Source organism: Rana temporaria, chromosome 7 (genome assembly GCF_905171775.1).
Source record: "Rana temporaria chromosome 7, aRanTem1.1, whole genome shotgun sequence".
Lineage (NCBI taxonomy): Eukaryota > Metazoa > Chordata > Amphibia > Anura > Ranidae > Rana > Rana temporaria.
The window spans coordinates 101,249,827-101,265,794 of NC_053495.1; the positions used below are offsets into that span (position 1 = coordinate 101,249,827).

The 15,968-nt window shown below is 41.9% G+C and overlaps 1 protein-coding gene across 2 annotated transcripts in view; it reads right to left on the minus strand.

Annotated features, from left to right (window-relative positions):
- HMCN1 (hemicentin 1) overlaps positions 1-15,968 on the minus strand; it is a 384,153-nt gene that overhangs the window by 304,485 nt on the left and 63,700 nt on the right. For both annotated transcript variants that reach the window (XM_040359793.1, XM_040359792.1), the window contains exons 12-16: positions 11,984-12,125; positions 11,430-11,557; positions 10,738-10,851; positions 10,492-10,650; positions 4,578-4,760 (exon numbers count right to left, since the gene is read on the minus strand). In XM_040359793.1, the coding sequence (XP_040215727.1) occupies positions 4,578-4,760; positions 10,492-10,650; positions 10,738-10,851; positions 11,430-11,557; positions 11,984-12,125 (726 nt within the window). The remainder of the gene's footprint in view (positions 1-4,577; positions 4,761-10,491; positions 10,651-10,737; positions 10,852-11,429; positions 11,558-11,983; positions 12,126-15,968) is intronic.

Genomic DNA, 15,968 nt, shown 5'->3' on the forward strand with positions numbered 1-15,968 from the left:
CGGTCCTTCCAGGGCTTTAAGAGATTTACATGGTAAATTTGGTGTGGTTTCCTTTTCCCTGGCTGGTAGACTTTGTAGTTTACCTCCCCCACCCTTTGGACAACCTCAAAGGGACCCTGCCACTTGGCTAAAAACTTGCTTTCTACCGTGGGAACCAGTACCAACACTCTGTCCCCCGGGTTGAAAGTACGGACCTTGGCACCCCGGTTATAGACCCTCCTTTGGGCCTCCTGGGCTCGCTCCATATGTTCCCGTACTAGGGGCAGAACGGCTGCAATTCGGTCCTGCATCAAGGAGACGTGCTCTATGATGCTCCTATATGGGCTGACCTCTCCTTCCCACGTTTCTTTAGCAATATCTAGCAGGCCCCTGGGATGCCTACCATACAAGAGCTCAAAGGGGGAATAGCCTGTGGAGGCCTGTGGAACCTCTCGTATGGCAAACATGAGATATGGTAGCAAAAAATCCCAGTCTCTCCCATCCTTGTCAACCACCTTTTTCAACATACTCTTCAAGGTTTTATTAAACCTTTCGACCAGACCATCTGTCTGGGGGTGGTAGACAGAAGTACGGAGATGGGAGATTTTGTACAATCTACACAATTCCTTGGTAACCCTTGACATAAAAGGAGTGCCTTGATCGGTCAAGATCTCTTTTGGGATCCCTACTCGACTAAACACCTGGACTAATTCCTTGGCAATAACCTTGGCGGAGGTGTTACGCAAAGGGTATGGCCTCAGGATAGCGAGTCGCATAGTCCAGGATCACCAGAATATGCTGGTGACCTCGGGCAGATTTCACGACCGGCCCCACCAGGTCCATGCCAATCCTTTCAAAGGGGACCTCAATTATTGGTAGAGGAACAAGGGGGCTGCGAAAATGGGGCGATGGTGCTGACATTTGGCACTCGGGGCACGATTCACAGTACTCCTTGACCTCTGCATGCAAACCGGGCCAGAAGAATCTTTGGGTGATTCTCTCCCTGGTTTTTTCGACCCCGAGATGTCCCCCCATTACGTGACCATGAGCCAGGTCTAGCACCACCCTGCGAAAGGGTTTGGGAACCAGTAGCTGTTCTACCTCTTCCTCTCCATGTTTTATCACCCGATATAACAAATGGTTTTTAATTGCCATGTAGGGAAAGGACACCACCCAATTAGGATCCACCGGTTCCCCATCCAACACCTTAACATTTTCCCTGGCATTCATGAGGGTGGGCTCTCGCAGCTGCTCGGTACAGAAATCTTCCCTCCTGACCTCCAAGTCGGGTACCACATTTTGGCTACTCTCCATGTCAGGGTCAGGCGAGGTTTCCTGTTCGTTACCCTCAGGCTGGGTGCTAGCTTCTAAGTCCTCCGGTTCCCCAGGAGGGGGAGCGCTATCTACGGGCCTCCCTTCACTCTCCCATAACTTCCAAAAATGAGGAAAGTCCCTTCCCACTAAGGCTTCATGGAGCAGTGAAGGTACCACCCCCACTGAATGTGTTACACAGCCCCAGGGGGTATCAACCTCAACCACCGCTGTCTGGTAGTCCCGAGTGTCCCCATGGATGCATATTACCCCAATACAACTGGGGTGTAGTTTTGCGGGGTCTACACACACACTCCTGACTAAGGTCACCACACTACCAGAGTCTAGCAGGGCTGTAAGAGGCTTGCCATCTACTGAAATAACGCACATTTGTTTTTCCAGGCGACGCTGACCTGTCGCAACACATGCGACCTGTGCAAACAGAGAAAGGCGTCTTACCCTATCAACATAATCACATTGCATAGGTTCATCATTTAGAGGGCAGTTTGCAGCAATATGGCCTAATGCATGGCAACGAAAACACCGTATTTGCCCTACCCCCAGTCCTCTTACCGGTCCCAAAAACCTTCCTGGCTTCTTTGGCCAGTCTCCAGGTCTAGGACCTACAGTCTCATCTGCTGTAACAACAGTCTTATCCACTCTCCCCAAACTCTTGAACCCCGGAACAGTCTTACCCGAACCGTTGGGAGATCTTGCACCCCGAGACACTCTGAAGTGGGGCGTGGGTGGGTTTATTAAGTCCTCGGTAGCACTGTACCTCTCCACTAGGTCCACCATTTGGGCTGCAGTGTTGGGGTCCCCCTGTCCGACCCACTTTCTCAGGGTAGCAGGGAGCGCACGCAGGTACCGGTCCATTACCACACGCTCCACAATCTGAGGGCTGGTCAGAGTCTCTGGCTGCAACCACTTCCTGGTGAGGTGGACCAGGTCAAACATTTGTGACCGGGGTGGCTGGTTGCTGGAATAGGACCACTGATGCACGCGCTGGGCCCGGACTGCCATGGTGACACCCAAGCGTGCGAGTATTTCTGTCTTTAGAGTCTCATAGTCCTGGGCCTTATCTGGTTCTAGGTCAAAATAGGCCTTTTGGGGTTCTCCTGTTAGGAATGGGGCCAATAGTCCCGCCCACTGCTCTTTTGGCCATCCTTCGCGGTCAGCGACTCTCTCGAAAGTCGCCATGTACGCCTCAACATCATCCGCCGGTGTCATCTTTTGCAGGTGGTAGGAAGCACGTACAATCTTTGGTTCCGCTAACACCGGAGGTGCGGACCCCTTTTTCAGTTCCACCAGAGCTTCGGCAAACTGTCGGTTCATCTCCTGCTGGGCAGCGTGTTGTGCTGCAACGGCCTCTGCGACTTGGCGGTGTTGTGCTGCAACGGCCTCTGCGACTTGGCGGTGTTGTGCTGCAGCGGCCTCTGCGACTTGGCGGTTTATCTCCTGCTGGGCAGCCTGTTGTGCTGCAGCGGCCTCTGCGACTTGGCGGTTGGTTTCCCGCTGGGCTGCATTGGCCTGTAGCAGGGCCTTTAACATTTCTTCCATTTTCAGAAAAGTGCCCGCATTCTCCACTACGTGTGAGGGATTAGCTTGTGGGGATCACCTTTTCTGAAATCACAGTCTGTAAGCAGGCACTTTCTTTTAAGTCTGGCGGATGCCAGATTTTATTTATAAACGGTTTGCAGATTAAAATAAACAAAACAATAAATTAAATCCTTGCCGTCCGGCGCTAAACTAAACAAACAGGATCTCCTCTCTATACAGTGTGGGGCTAGTCCCTGACACCCACAAAACATGTAGTAAAGCAAACCTTTTCAGTCCAGCACTCAGCGCTCCCCTCACTCAGGTCCCTTCCTGAGTTTCAAGCCAGAGCCCTGTTGTGCTCTCTTCCTGGACATTTAAAGTCCAGCTGATTGTGGACTCCAGTGGACCCAAACATCCGGACCGGAATCCTAGCCAGGCCCAGAGGCTGTAAAACCCGGAATGGATTCCGGTTCAGTCTCTCATAATGGAACGTATGCGAGGTGAAATGTACCTATGATCATGTATCGCACCTCGCATACTGTCACAATATATATATATATATATATATATACACACACAGGCATGTGTGTTTCAGCTTTTGGGTGCACACCCTAATGCAATAGACTGTGCACACCTATGCTTCTTGGATAGCTGAAGCTCAATGTAAAATAATTTCAAAGGATGTACAGGAACTTTATAAAACTCTGGTTCAGCCACATCTGGAGTATTCCATCCAGTTCTGGTCACCAATTCTTAGAAAGGATATGCTGGAACTGGAGAGAGTTCAAAAAAGGACAAAAAAAATAATAAGGGGGCTGGAGGACCTCAAATACGGGCAGCAACTACAAGCGCTAAATTTATTCTCCCTGGAGAGAAGACGCTTGAGAGGAGATATGATACTGTAGCGATATAAAAAAAACTCAGTGGTAATCTCTGTGTAGGAAACCATTCAATCTCAGGGAGTGTAAGAGGACACGGGGTCACACAATGAGATTGGAAAAGAAGCGGTTTAACCTTTGTCTGGGCAGGGGGTTTTTCACTGTCAGGGCACTAAGGATGTTAAACTATTTTCCACAATCAGTGGTGTCAAGATGAAGTATTGATAGTTTCAAAAGACTCTTGGACATCTTATTGAACACAATATACAGGGATATGGGAAATAATTATCTACATGAACACACACCAACATACTGTAGGTTGAACTGGATGGACTTTATTCAACCTTACCAACTATTACCAACTATGTAACTATGTATTTTTTGCATTGAACTGCAGGTTCTGCTGACATCTAGTGGTAGTTCAGGGCCACTTTACCTGCTTTATTTTCTGTAGTTGATATCGCTCTCTTTACTGCCTTTGTATTTAGGGCTAGTTAGTTTAGTCCTAGCTGGATCCTCCATTTATTTCCATGGTTGCTCAGTCAGTGTTAGTCATTACAGGGGCCAGGTATAGAGAATCATTGTTTTCACTACAAAAGGCTGGAAAAACACCCTTTGCGCTAAGTTCATCTGATGTAAAATTGACTTAAATTTAACGTCTGTGTCTTATTGAAGAGTTAAGCTGGCTGTGGATTTTTCCAAGTCAGCAAGTGTCCCCACTGACTGGGTCTAAGAAGGTATATTATTGTATATATCGTTTTTTTTTTTTAAAAAACAGCCACTACCTGTTACAATACAGATCCTGGGATTTCAGTCACAGAGCTATAAATAATAATTTCATGAGAAAATGTAATGTATAATAAGTCTTACTGGTAATCTTTAGTGCTCCAGTCTTCTGCTGTGGTACAAGTGGCTTTGATGATGCTGTTGTTCCAGTTAACTTACTCCATTTTATTTTTGGTTCTGGGAATCCTTGGACCGAACAAGGCAAAATTACATTTGATCCAATATCTATTGCTATATCACTAGGGCTCTGTGTGAACACAGGAGCAGCTAGAAAAGCAGAAAATATATTAATAAATATTTCAATAACATCTATAGACAAAAATATAGACACTTTGAGAGATTATCAGAACACAAAATACATAAAAAGTAGGTCTTGAACTGTTTAATACAGAAGAAGAAAGCTAACCACCCCCCCCCCCCAAAAAAGTATTCGTTTAATACAGAGTTAATGTAAACAATTAAAATGTAAAAAACTGTATATAAAACTTGAAACTGTGTTTAATGAAAATATCAAGGCAAGCTCAGAAGAATTTTATTTTCTAAAGTGACTGAAAATTTTGAATGCACTTGCTGAGAGACTGTATATATGTTTTGCTTAAAAAATGCAGCACAAACATTCTACGGCATCTGCATTCCAGTATTGTTATAGGCTTTGATTTCTTAAATATTTAGGAAGAACTGAAGTAGAAAAATAACAATGGAAAACATATATAGGAAAGAGACATGAATGTATAAGCAAAAGAAAAAAGAACTGAAGAAGAAAGAGAAGTAAAAAAAGGAAAGTGAAAATAAATTGAAGGCATTGTCACTGTTGCATCGTTGTCATGGACATCTGCCATGATGTGTACATTCAATTCATTCATTATGTTTATGTTTATTATTGTTTACATATTCTTTAAAAACAGTAACAAGCTAAACATAAAAAGCAAGTGCTTACAGACTGCTATAGCTTTGTAAAGCTATATATCATCAAAGTTCAGAGAAACATTGAGGTTGTTAAAGTTCTTTTCATAGCAGCTCAACTCATGGTCCTACAGCATGTGCTCTGTGTTTACATTAGAAATTAGAAGAGGGTGCATGCGCGGAGTGGACAGCGATGGACATGTCCCGCTGAGGCTCTGTTCTTCCACGGCCACCTCAGATGCCCGAAGGGCAGGATAACTAAACATAAAGCATACTGATATCCTCCTCAGTACCCTGTGAACCAAATAGAATAGTTTTGGGAGCTACACGAGAAAAAAAAAGTGAAAAGCCACAAGAAAAAGCTGCCCAGAGGCTCCTGTAATATGGCTCAGTCAAATTCTCCTCACACAGCTAAAGCACGAGCTGACAAGAAGCAGCTGCATTTACCTCAGGAATTATATGACACAGACAGGTAATACAGCGCCAGCTCCCAGCCACAGCAAGCGGATATATTACACCCAAATATATTAAAGCAAATCGAGAAAATGCTACAGAAAGCTTTAAAGCAGACCTCTGACCAAATTGTAGAGAAAATGACAAAAGAAATACGTGAATTAGGCCAACGCACAGCTGACTTGGAAAACAGAATGGATGACATTGAAACAAATGTACTTTCACATGACAATGAATTTGAGACTCTTAAAGATGAAAATCCAAAGCTGCAACAGCGTTTGGAGGACTTTGAAAATAGGACACGTTGATCAAGCCTCCGCATAAGAGTTATACCTGTGTCAATCATTGACCTTCAATCGACTATGGCTGCTCTTTTTCAGGAATTACCACCTTTAATCCCAATTGAAAGATTGGAAATGGACAGAATCCATAGAGCTTTGCTCTGACCTATCCCCAATAACAGTTGTTAAACAGCATGCGCTGAAACCCTTGCTCCAAAATCTCCAACACCACCATATCCCTTATCCCCTATCCCTATTCGTTTTACTTTTCAAGGTACCAAATATTCATGCAGATTCTCCGAAGAATTACAGAACACCTTGCAAAATCTAAGCCCTTAACCAGCACTTGTTGACATACAACATCCAATTCTCCACAAAGTGCCTCTAAGCCTGGAACTGACAGAAGCAGACAAAGTTCATCAAAAAGGGGTCGATTCAATTGCCCAGACATGGATCCACTGGACACAATGGACTGAATGCATTCTGAATTTCTCTCTGAAGCTCATTCAACTTTACGGTTTACCTATCTTACCTTTAATTTTAGATATTTCAAGTTATTAATATATTATATAAGTTAAAATATATAACCTTACGTGCAAATATTTATATATAACTAATTAAGGATTTGTTAAAAGGAATACTATTTAATCTTACTCTTATGTTTGCTTATTTTTAAGGAGTACAACCAAAATCGGATGTCTAAATAGAATTTTCATAATTTTTGCTCGCGGGGGACCCGAGAATTGGTCACTGTTGCCCCCGTGTTTTCTGTCCTAAGACTCTCCTCCACTAGGGTTACATATATTAGTAATTATAATTTATTATTAAATATATGATTTTTATTTTCTTTTTTCTCTCATCTGCTTCTCCTTTTTTCTGGTCTTTCCCCAGGGTTTCTCTGATTCTGCAAATGATAACAGTAATATATCGTTATATCTTATGTAAGAATTATATATGGCTCCTTTAAATGTCCTAACCTTAAATGTCCAAGGTCTAAACATTCCTCAGAAGCAAACTAAAGTATTCAGATATCTGTCCTCCTCAAAAGCCCATATAGTGTGCCTCCAAGAGACGCATTTTACTGAAACTTCAACCCCTAAATATTTTGGGACATGCTACCCCCAAGTTTTTACTGCCTCAGCTAAATCAAAACGCAGAGGAGTATTAATAGCATTTCGCCAAACAACACCTTTTACCCTCATAACAGAAATAAAAGATCCAGAAGGCCGCTATCTCATACTTTTGGGACACCTATGTGATATCCCAATCACAATTGTTTCTTATAATGCACCCAATAAAAGACCAACTTAATTCCTCTCTCACTTACTACAAGTAATATATTTCCCTAAAATGGGCACACTTTTGATTTATGGTATTCCTGGCGTGAAATTAATTCTTCAAAACGTCAATTCTCTTTTTATTCCCACCCACATAAATCTTTTTCACGTATTAATCATTTCCTAATATCTATAAGTATGTCACCAGAATTGCTTAATTCTTCTATTAAACCTTATACTTGGACAGATCACTGTGCGATAATTTCAACCTTTACTTCTTTAATTCCAAAAGCTCAAGACCCCACATGGCACATAAACGATTCAATTCTCACACACCCATCACATTCATCAACTTAGAATCAGCAATAAAAGAATATCTGGGAAACAATGATACTCCTGATATATCCCCACTAACATTGTGGGAAGCCCATAAACCTGTTCCTAGAGGGATCTGTTTACGACAAGCATCATACCTTAAAAAAGAAGAAACGACAACTACAACAAAAACTAGAAAAATAATTAAAGGTCACGCAAATTTCCAATCACACCCTACACCAGTGTCAAAAACACAACTTGATAAGGCAAGTTCGAATCTTGACCTATTCCTATCAGAATCGGTGGACAAAACATTACATAAATCTATACACAAATTCTACTTTAAAGCTAATAAACCTGGCACCCTTAAAAAATTCAATAAAATTCAATAACCCAAGATCTTACACATCTTTCATAAACATCTTACTTATCTTATTTCTTATCTCTCTAAATTATTCAAGAAAACTATCATCCCAGATCCGACAATTGCACTTCTAAATTTAAAGCCTACCCAAATCTCTTATGCCCAATTTAAACTTCTACAAATTACCACAGCCACAAAGCAGACCATTGCCAAATCATGGAAGTCCTCATCATTAATGTTTTCGGAAACTATGAATAGAATAGATCAAGCCATTATCCTCTCGAAAACAGATGCCATATTCAAAGAAAATATACATAAATTTGAGAAAATATGGAATCCTTGGGTGACCCATTTTTTTTCTCCTAATTTTGACACTTCTTTACTAAGACCTTGATAACTATGTAACTATTTAACTTTGTTTTGAATAACTGCTGAATAGATACTATTTATATATATTGTTACTAAGAAATCCCTGGAAACCTCTACTAATCCTGTCTTTTTTCTTCTCATCTTTACTTTCTTTTTAGTCTTTTCTTTTCTCCTTATTCTATCTTGTCTTTTCCTATTTATTTTTATATAAAAAAAATGGTAGCAAAACGCTCACTTTTACAATGTTCAATTATAACACAATAATAGATAGTAAGCTCTAATGTCCTTTTATAAGTTACTGCATCTCTTGGTAATTACTGTATTTATCGGCGTATAACGCGCACTTTTTTCCCCTTAAAAACAGGGCAAATCGTGGGTTCGCATTATACGCCGACCCCCTGTCTCTGAGCTCCGCCGCTGACATATACCGAGCGCAGTACACTCGGCTAGGCTCGGCCACGCTCAGCTCCGCTCGCGGTCACGCCCTGCGAGAGGAGCCTAGCGTGGCTGAGCCTAGCCGAGTGTACCCGAGTGTACTGCGCTTGGTATATGTCGGCGGCGGTGCTCGGAGACAGCGCAGATGGCCAAAATAAAAACTGACAGGAGTTATAATACTTCCTTACTCCATCCAAAATGAAAAACAGAGGCCCAGATTCACAAAGGACTTACGACGGCGCAGCGCCATGCACGCCGTCATAAGTTCTAATCTGGGCCGTCGTATCTATGCGACTGATTCTTAGAATCAGTTACGCATAGATATCCATTAGATCCGACAGGCGTAAGTCTCTTACGCCGTCGGATCTAAACTGCAGTTTTTTTGCCCGCTAGGTGGCGCTTCCATCGATTCCCGTGTCGAGTATGCAAATTAGCTAGATACGCAAATTCCCGAACGTACGCGCGGCCGACGCAGTAAAGTTACAACGTTTACATTAGGCTTTTCCCGGCGTAAAGTTGCCCCGGCGCAGCCAATGTTAAATATGGCCATTGTACCCGCGTCGAAATTTTAAAAAGTTACGTCGTTTGCATAAGTCGTCCGTGAATGGGGCTGGACGTCATTTACTTTCACGTCGAAACCAATGACGTCCTTGCGACGTCATTTGGAGCAATGCACACTGGGATATTTTACGGACGGCGCATGCGCAGTTCGTTCGGCACGGGGACGCGATTCATTTAAATGATACACGCCCACTACCCGCCGAATTTGAATTCCGCAGAGATACGCCAAAGATACCTGAATCTGGCCCAGAGTTTTTCCTTTAGTTCTGCTTTAAAGTAGTCCTATGGACAGATGCACCCATCTCCACTGTAGATGTTTTCAACTACAGAGTTATCTATGATATTTTTGTTGCATCTCGGATTAATGCTCTTTTTGCCTGGTCTGTGAGTTTTGTTAGACAGTTTTCTCTTGTCAAGTCTATAGTTGAAGTGTTGCCATATCATTTTTTTTTAATATAATGAATGTAATTGTTTTCCTTGGGATGTTCAAAGTTTGAGATTTTTTTTATAACCCAATCCTGATCTATACTTCTCTACAGCTTATGACCTATATGGAGAGCTCCTTGGACTTCATGTTACATGCTAAGTGATATTGCAGACTCGGGCCTTTCAGAAAATATGTATTTTATATATACTGACATCATGTGACAGATCATGTAACATGTGATTTTCATACAGGTGGACCTTATATAATCATCTATTTGCAGTATGGGAATCCTGAAGTTAATTGGATTGACCATACCTTAGGGGTTTCATGGCAAAAGTGGTGAATAATTATGCACACGCAAGATTTGTGCTTCTTTGGTTGAAATTATTGCTTGTGTCACAATGAAAAATACACATTTCAGATTGTAATGCAACAAAAATAGGAAAAACACCAAGGGGGTAAATACTTTCTAAAGGCACTGTACATTCTTTTTTACCCTAGATTATCTAGAGCATGCCAAATATGCACTCTCACTCTGCTATGCAAAAATACTATTTCTGCATCTGCGTCATTAACAAAAATCATTACAATAAAAGACAAAATAAGGCCTTACCACCAACAGTAATTGTTACTTTTCCACTTGATTTTCCTGCTTCATTCCTTGCCTCACAAGTATATTCCCCAGCATTAATATACTGTGTACTTTTAATTGCTAGTGTTCCATGAATGTGATCAATAGAAATGTGTGAGGATGTACTCAACTTTACATCTCCTGAATGAATAAATGACAAGATCAATAGGCATTGCATCATATTAACAGTTACTAAATGCTAAACTACAATATAATTCTGGTTTATACCTTTATACCAATCAAACTGTGGCTCTGGAATCCCCGTTGCCTTGCATTCTATATTTGCCTCGGTATCAACTGCTATTAACATTTCTTTTCTGAAAACTGTCACCACAGGGGCCTCTGGAACAAACAATGCAAAAGTTGCTATCAATTCATTTATGAAAGGAAATAACTTAGAAGACAGAAGACACAATTTTCAGCATCTAAATCGCAAAAGCCAACTACTGTAACATCTAACAGAAAAAAAGCTAAAACTGGAATTTCAAACATAAATATTTAGGAGAGATGTAAAAATCCTAATTTTAAGGAACCATTAATACTGAGTTATGGCAATGCTGGTAAAACCAAACAGGTTAATCTTATGGGTATTGCAAATGTTTACATATCGTCTTTACTGTTTAAACATTGATTGAAGGGGACTCATGCTAGGATCTTGCACACAGGCAAGCTGCATTCAGGAAAGTCCATGAGAAACCACTACAGCTTTACTGTACAGTTTTAGTCAACTGTTAGTACTGTACATACAAACATTCATTGAATAACACATATTTTTTTCGTTTTACTTCACTTGTTTTGCTTTTTACATGCATTTTTTCAGCCCTTTGTCAAAAAAAAACATGGTCTAGTTTTCTGCATGTATTTATAAAGTACTTTTAAAAAACACTGCTCCGATACATATTTAAACTTTATACACTTACCTATGTAAGTAAGTTTGGATGTCTGTCTATCTGTTCCAGCATTGTTAGCAGCCAGACATGTGTAAATTCCAGAATCTTTTTCCACTGCATTTTTAATAATAAAGCTGCCATCTTCAGTTATCACATATCTGTAGAAAATAATAATGGTAAATAAAATGTGAACTAAATCAAGTGTGGTGGCAATTTCAGAAAAGCAATTCCAAGGCAAAGGTAAAATATTTGTGAACACAGTAGTTTAAAGCCTAAGTTTACCTACAAACAAGTTTACCTCCAATGTCTACCCCATCCCCTCTGCTGTAATCTTCTGGTGTGGTGGGGGTTAATATAGTTGAGGGGGCTTTAAGGAGTCCAACTATGTTGCCCTTCTGCCCAGCTCCTCCCATTATAGAAGCCATTACTGCAGATTCTATGAATGAAAGTTGATCTATGAATGGAGGGGCAGACCTTTCAATCATCCGCAGGGCAACTTTATTGATAATACTTCACACTCTGGAAAATTAAATTTTTTTTGTGGTGTCCCTATAGAATAAAATAATATAAATTATATATCTCACCTGCTAGAGTACGTAAGGAACATGTCGTTGTGGGTCCAAACAATCTGAGGCACAGGGAATCCCGTTGCAGAGCATTTCAGCTTAATTCTAAGTCCTTTAGTAAATGTTTCATTTTTGGGCTCTACTAAAACTTTGGGTGGGTCTGCAAAGAATTAGAAAATAAAACCATAAAAAGCTAATTATGATAGTTTAGTAAAATGGTTGGAAACCCCAGTCATGGAATTTGAGCAAAGCACATATATCTGCAGTGTTTACTTATCTCTCCCCAAAGCTCTAAGCGCTAAGTGTCGTTTCTCACTGGTGCTTTGTTCATTTGTTATGAGCATGACTAATTTCTGAGAAGTTTTCCTGACACATTAGACAATTTGTGTCAGGAGGGATGGGGAGGTAGAGCTCAGAATGGAGCTTGTCTATTCAGAACACAGTTCTTCAGCTGTGTGGATGGGGGTGTGTGCCTGTCCTCCAATCAGTTCTCTAACAGTGTAACTGCAGCCTCTCCACCCTTTCCTATGTGCTGCTGACAGATGAAGAAGTCTGTGCTTTAGAAGAGGTGTAGAGAGAGGAAGATGGCAGATATACAAGAAAAACCTAGGTAGGAGAATTTGTTTAATCTCTGTGTATCATCTGAGGCTGTTCACTTCACTGGGTATGTGAGGGTTTACATCCACTTTAAGCAGTGAACAAATGCTGTAATAATCAAATGCAAACACATTTTACAGGAAAGGAATTTGTTTTCCCCTAAAGTAATTTTGAACATGACTCAAAAATGTGAAAGCTTCAGGTCTTTTACCTAAGCCAGGCTTATCCACCTAGTGAACCACTGACCTGAAACAAACATGTGCCTAGTTATGTTGTGTCCAGAGCAGTGGTGTATCCAAGGTATGGCAGATATGGAATGTGCCATGGGCGCCGTATGAAGGGGACGCTAGTGAGTGGCTGGGTAACAAGTAGAGTGCCCACAGTATCCCAGAATGAAATGAAGACACACAGCCAGTCAGACACCCTAAAGCTGATTGCCGTAACTAGTTGATAGGGCCACCCCGCTTGGCGTCTAGCAACCAGTGACATCACAAGCAGAGTCTCAGAGGGAGGTCCAGAAGAGCGAGGCACATAGCTAGCGGTGTGCTGTACTTTGACTTCACCCACCTCCTCTCTTACGGCCGTGGTGCCCAGACAGAGTGACTTGCAGCCAGGGTTCATGCTGTTCACACTTGTTCATGCTGTGACGACTATGTCTCCTCCAGGCTCCACTCACCTCCTTCTCTGGCCCGGCGGGATTCTGCAGTGGTGACTAGGCTCCTCCTTGCTGGCTCGGATCCACGGCTGCCCCTGTCCTGCCCGCATGGCACGTCAATTTCTCCTCCTCCTCCACATGGCACTTCTAGGTCACCATTTTTGATGCCTGTTAGAGCCTATGGCTCTAATCAAGTGCTTCAAAAACACCCCACGCCACTGTAATTCAGGCGGCCAGCACCCCGAAAAGGGGCTGGGTGCCTGAATAGGGGGTGGCAGAGGCAGCCATGGATAGATTGAATCTATCCATGATACCTAGAGGGGGTGGCTGGAGAATTGGCATGTCGCCCATGTGCCCTTATGGACACACCGCCACTGCAAGTGGGGGACATTAATGAAGTAGAAGGTGACACAAGTGGGGGACAATAAAGAAGCTGATAAGTGAGGGGATACGAAGGTAACACAGGGGAACAACTGAGGGAATAGTAATGAAGGTGACACAAGAAATTGACGGGATGTTAATGAAGGTGACACACATAGAACTGAGAGGACATTGAGGAAGGAGACTGAGAGAACTGGGGGGGCACTAAACAGGGTGAATTAGATTTAAATCAAGTTGATTTAAATTCAGATTTAAATACCAAGCCTGCCAATGTTGACCTTCTTTTGAAAGTGTTGAGAAGAAAAGGAAAGTAGGGTTGGCGCTGGTCCTACGGAGCCAAATGCTCCAGAAAAGAGGCTCCTAGTGTAAGGTGCAGTGTGCAAAATATACACAAAGTGCTAAACGTTCCAAAGTGCCAAGGGCCAGATTCACCAAAGAGAAACGACAGCGTATCTCCTGATACGCCATCATATCTCTGTGTTAGGGCCGTCTTAACTGTGCGACTGATTCATAGAATCAGTTACGCATAGCTAGCCCTAAGATCCGACAGGTGTAATGGAATTACACTGTCGGATCTTAAGGATGCAATTCTAGGCTGGCCGCTAGGTGACGAGGCCGTTGCGGCCGGCGTAGAATATGCAAATGAATACTTACGGCGATCCCCAAACGTCCGAACAGCCCGTCGATCTAACTGTACGTCGTTTCCGTCGAGTTGCGCCGCGTAAAATTAGGGCTGAGCCCTAGTTGTCCTAAGCCATGTTAAGTATGGCCGTCGTTCCCGCGACAAAATTTTAAAATCAACGTCGTTTGCGTAAGACGTCTGTGAATGGCACTGGACACCATTTACGTTAACGTCTAAGCAAATGACGTCGGTGTGACGTCATGTAGCGCAATGCACGTCGGGTAATTTACCCGACGGAGCATGCGCAGTACGAGTGCATTTACGATACACCGCCGCAAGTTTACAGGTAAGTGTTCTGAGAATCAGGCACTTACGCTGTAAACCTGCGGCGGTGTAACGTAAATCACATACGTTACGCTGCCCAGGAGCAACGTAATTATATGTGAATCTGGCCCCAAGTGCCTATGTGCCTAGAATGATTCCACAGTATATATCAGAAATGCAGCTATGAAAATAAATAAAAAATTACATAAAATATATATCACAGTGCTGTGCAAGTTAAAGTGCTATTGTGCTATGTAAACACTGCTAGGTAAAGACAATGTGCAAAATGTAAAATTCCTGTACCATTAGGGTACCTATGTTAACCCTTTAAAAGATGTGCTGATCGTTATGTATTTTAGGGACATAATATATAGGGACATAATATATAACAGGTGTCCTTGCCGCCTCGGGTGTGAGCAACGTGGCTTCCTTTTTGGTAAGGATGCCCCTATCTTCCCCTTTTTTAACAAACATTTTTAGTTTCTTTTCATATTCACCCTTAGGATTTCCTCTCAACTTTTTATATGTGTCTGGTACACTCAGAAGATTCTTCATTTCAAGTTCATAATTTCATTGGAGAGGGGAAAATAAAAAGATTAAAGTATCTCAGAATGAGACCCGATGGATTTTTCAGCTAGACACTCTCCAGCCCTCAGGCATGAACATAGATCTAGATCTTAACTGTTTCCTAACCAATTTTTAAAGTTTTAACACTTATGCTGCATACACACAATCGGTCAAACCGATGAGAACGGTCTGATGGACCGTTTTCATCGGACCAAACCGATCGTGTGTGGGCCCCATCGGTTATTTATCCTTAGGTTAAAAAAAGCAATCTTGTTTTAAATGTACCCGATGGATACCTAACCGATAGAAAAAAAACGATTGTTTGTAGGCACGGCCATCGGTTAAAAATCCACGCATGCTCAGAATCAAGTCGACGCATGCTTGGAAGCATTGAACTTCGTTTTTTTCAGCACGTCGTTGTGTTTTACGTCACCGTGTTCTGACACGATTGTTTTTTTAACCGATGGTGTGTAGGCACGACTGACCATCAGTCAGCTTCATCGGTTAACCGATGAAAACGGTCCATCAGACCATTTTTATCGGATGGACCGATCGTGTGTACAGGGCTTTATTCTATATTTTACCTAATTCCCATTTTATTAGGTTTTATAATTATCTTCCAACTAAGACACTTCCAATTTAATTACACAAATGGTAGGGGGTATTTGGATAGTAGTAACATTCTTTATTCATATTTATTTTTATTTTTATTTTATATTTTCATTTAAAATATATCACCACATTTAATTTTATTGATTCATGCATATTCTTATTCCTGGTTTATTTTCGCCTTAATTGATGTAGGAACATAATAGGGTTAGTGCATTACCATGGCACATATATATTTAATATATTTA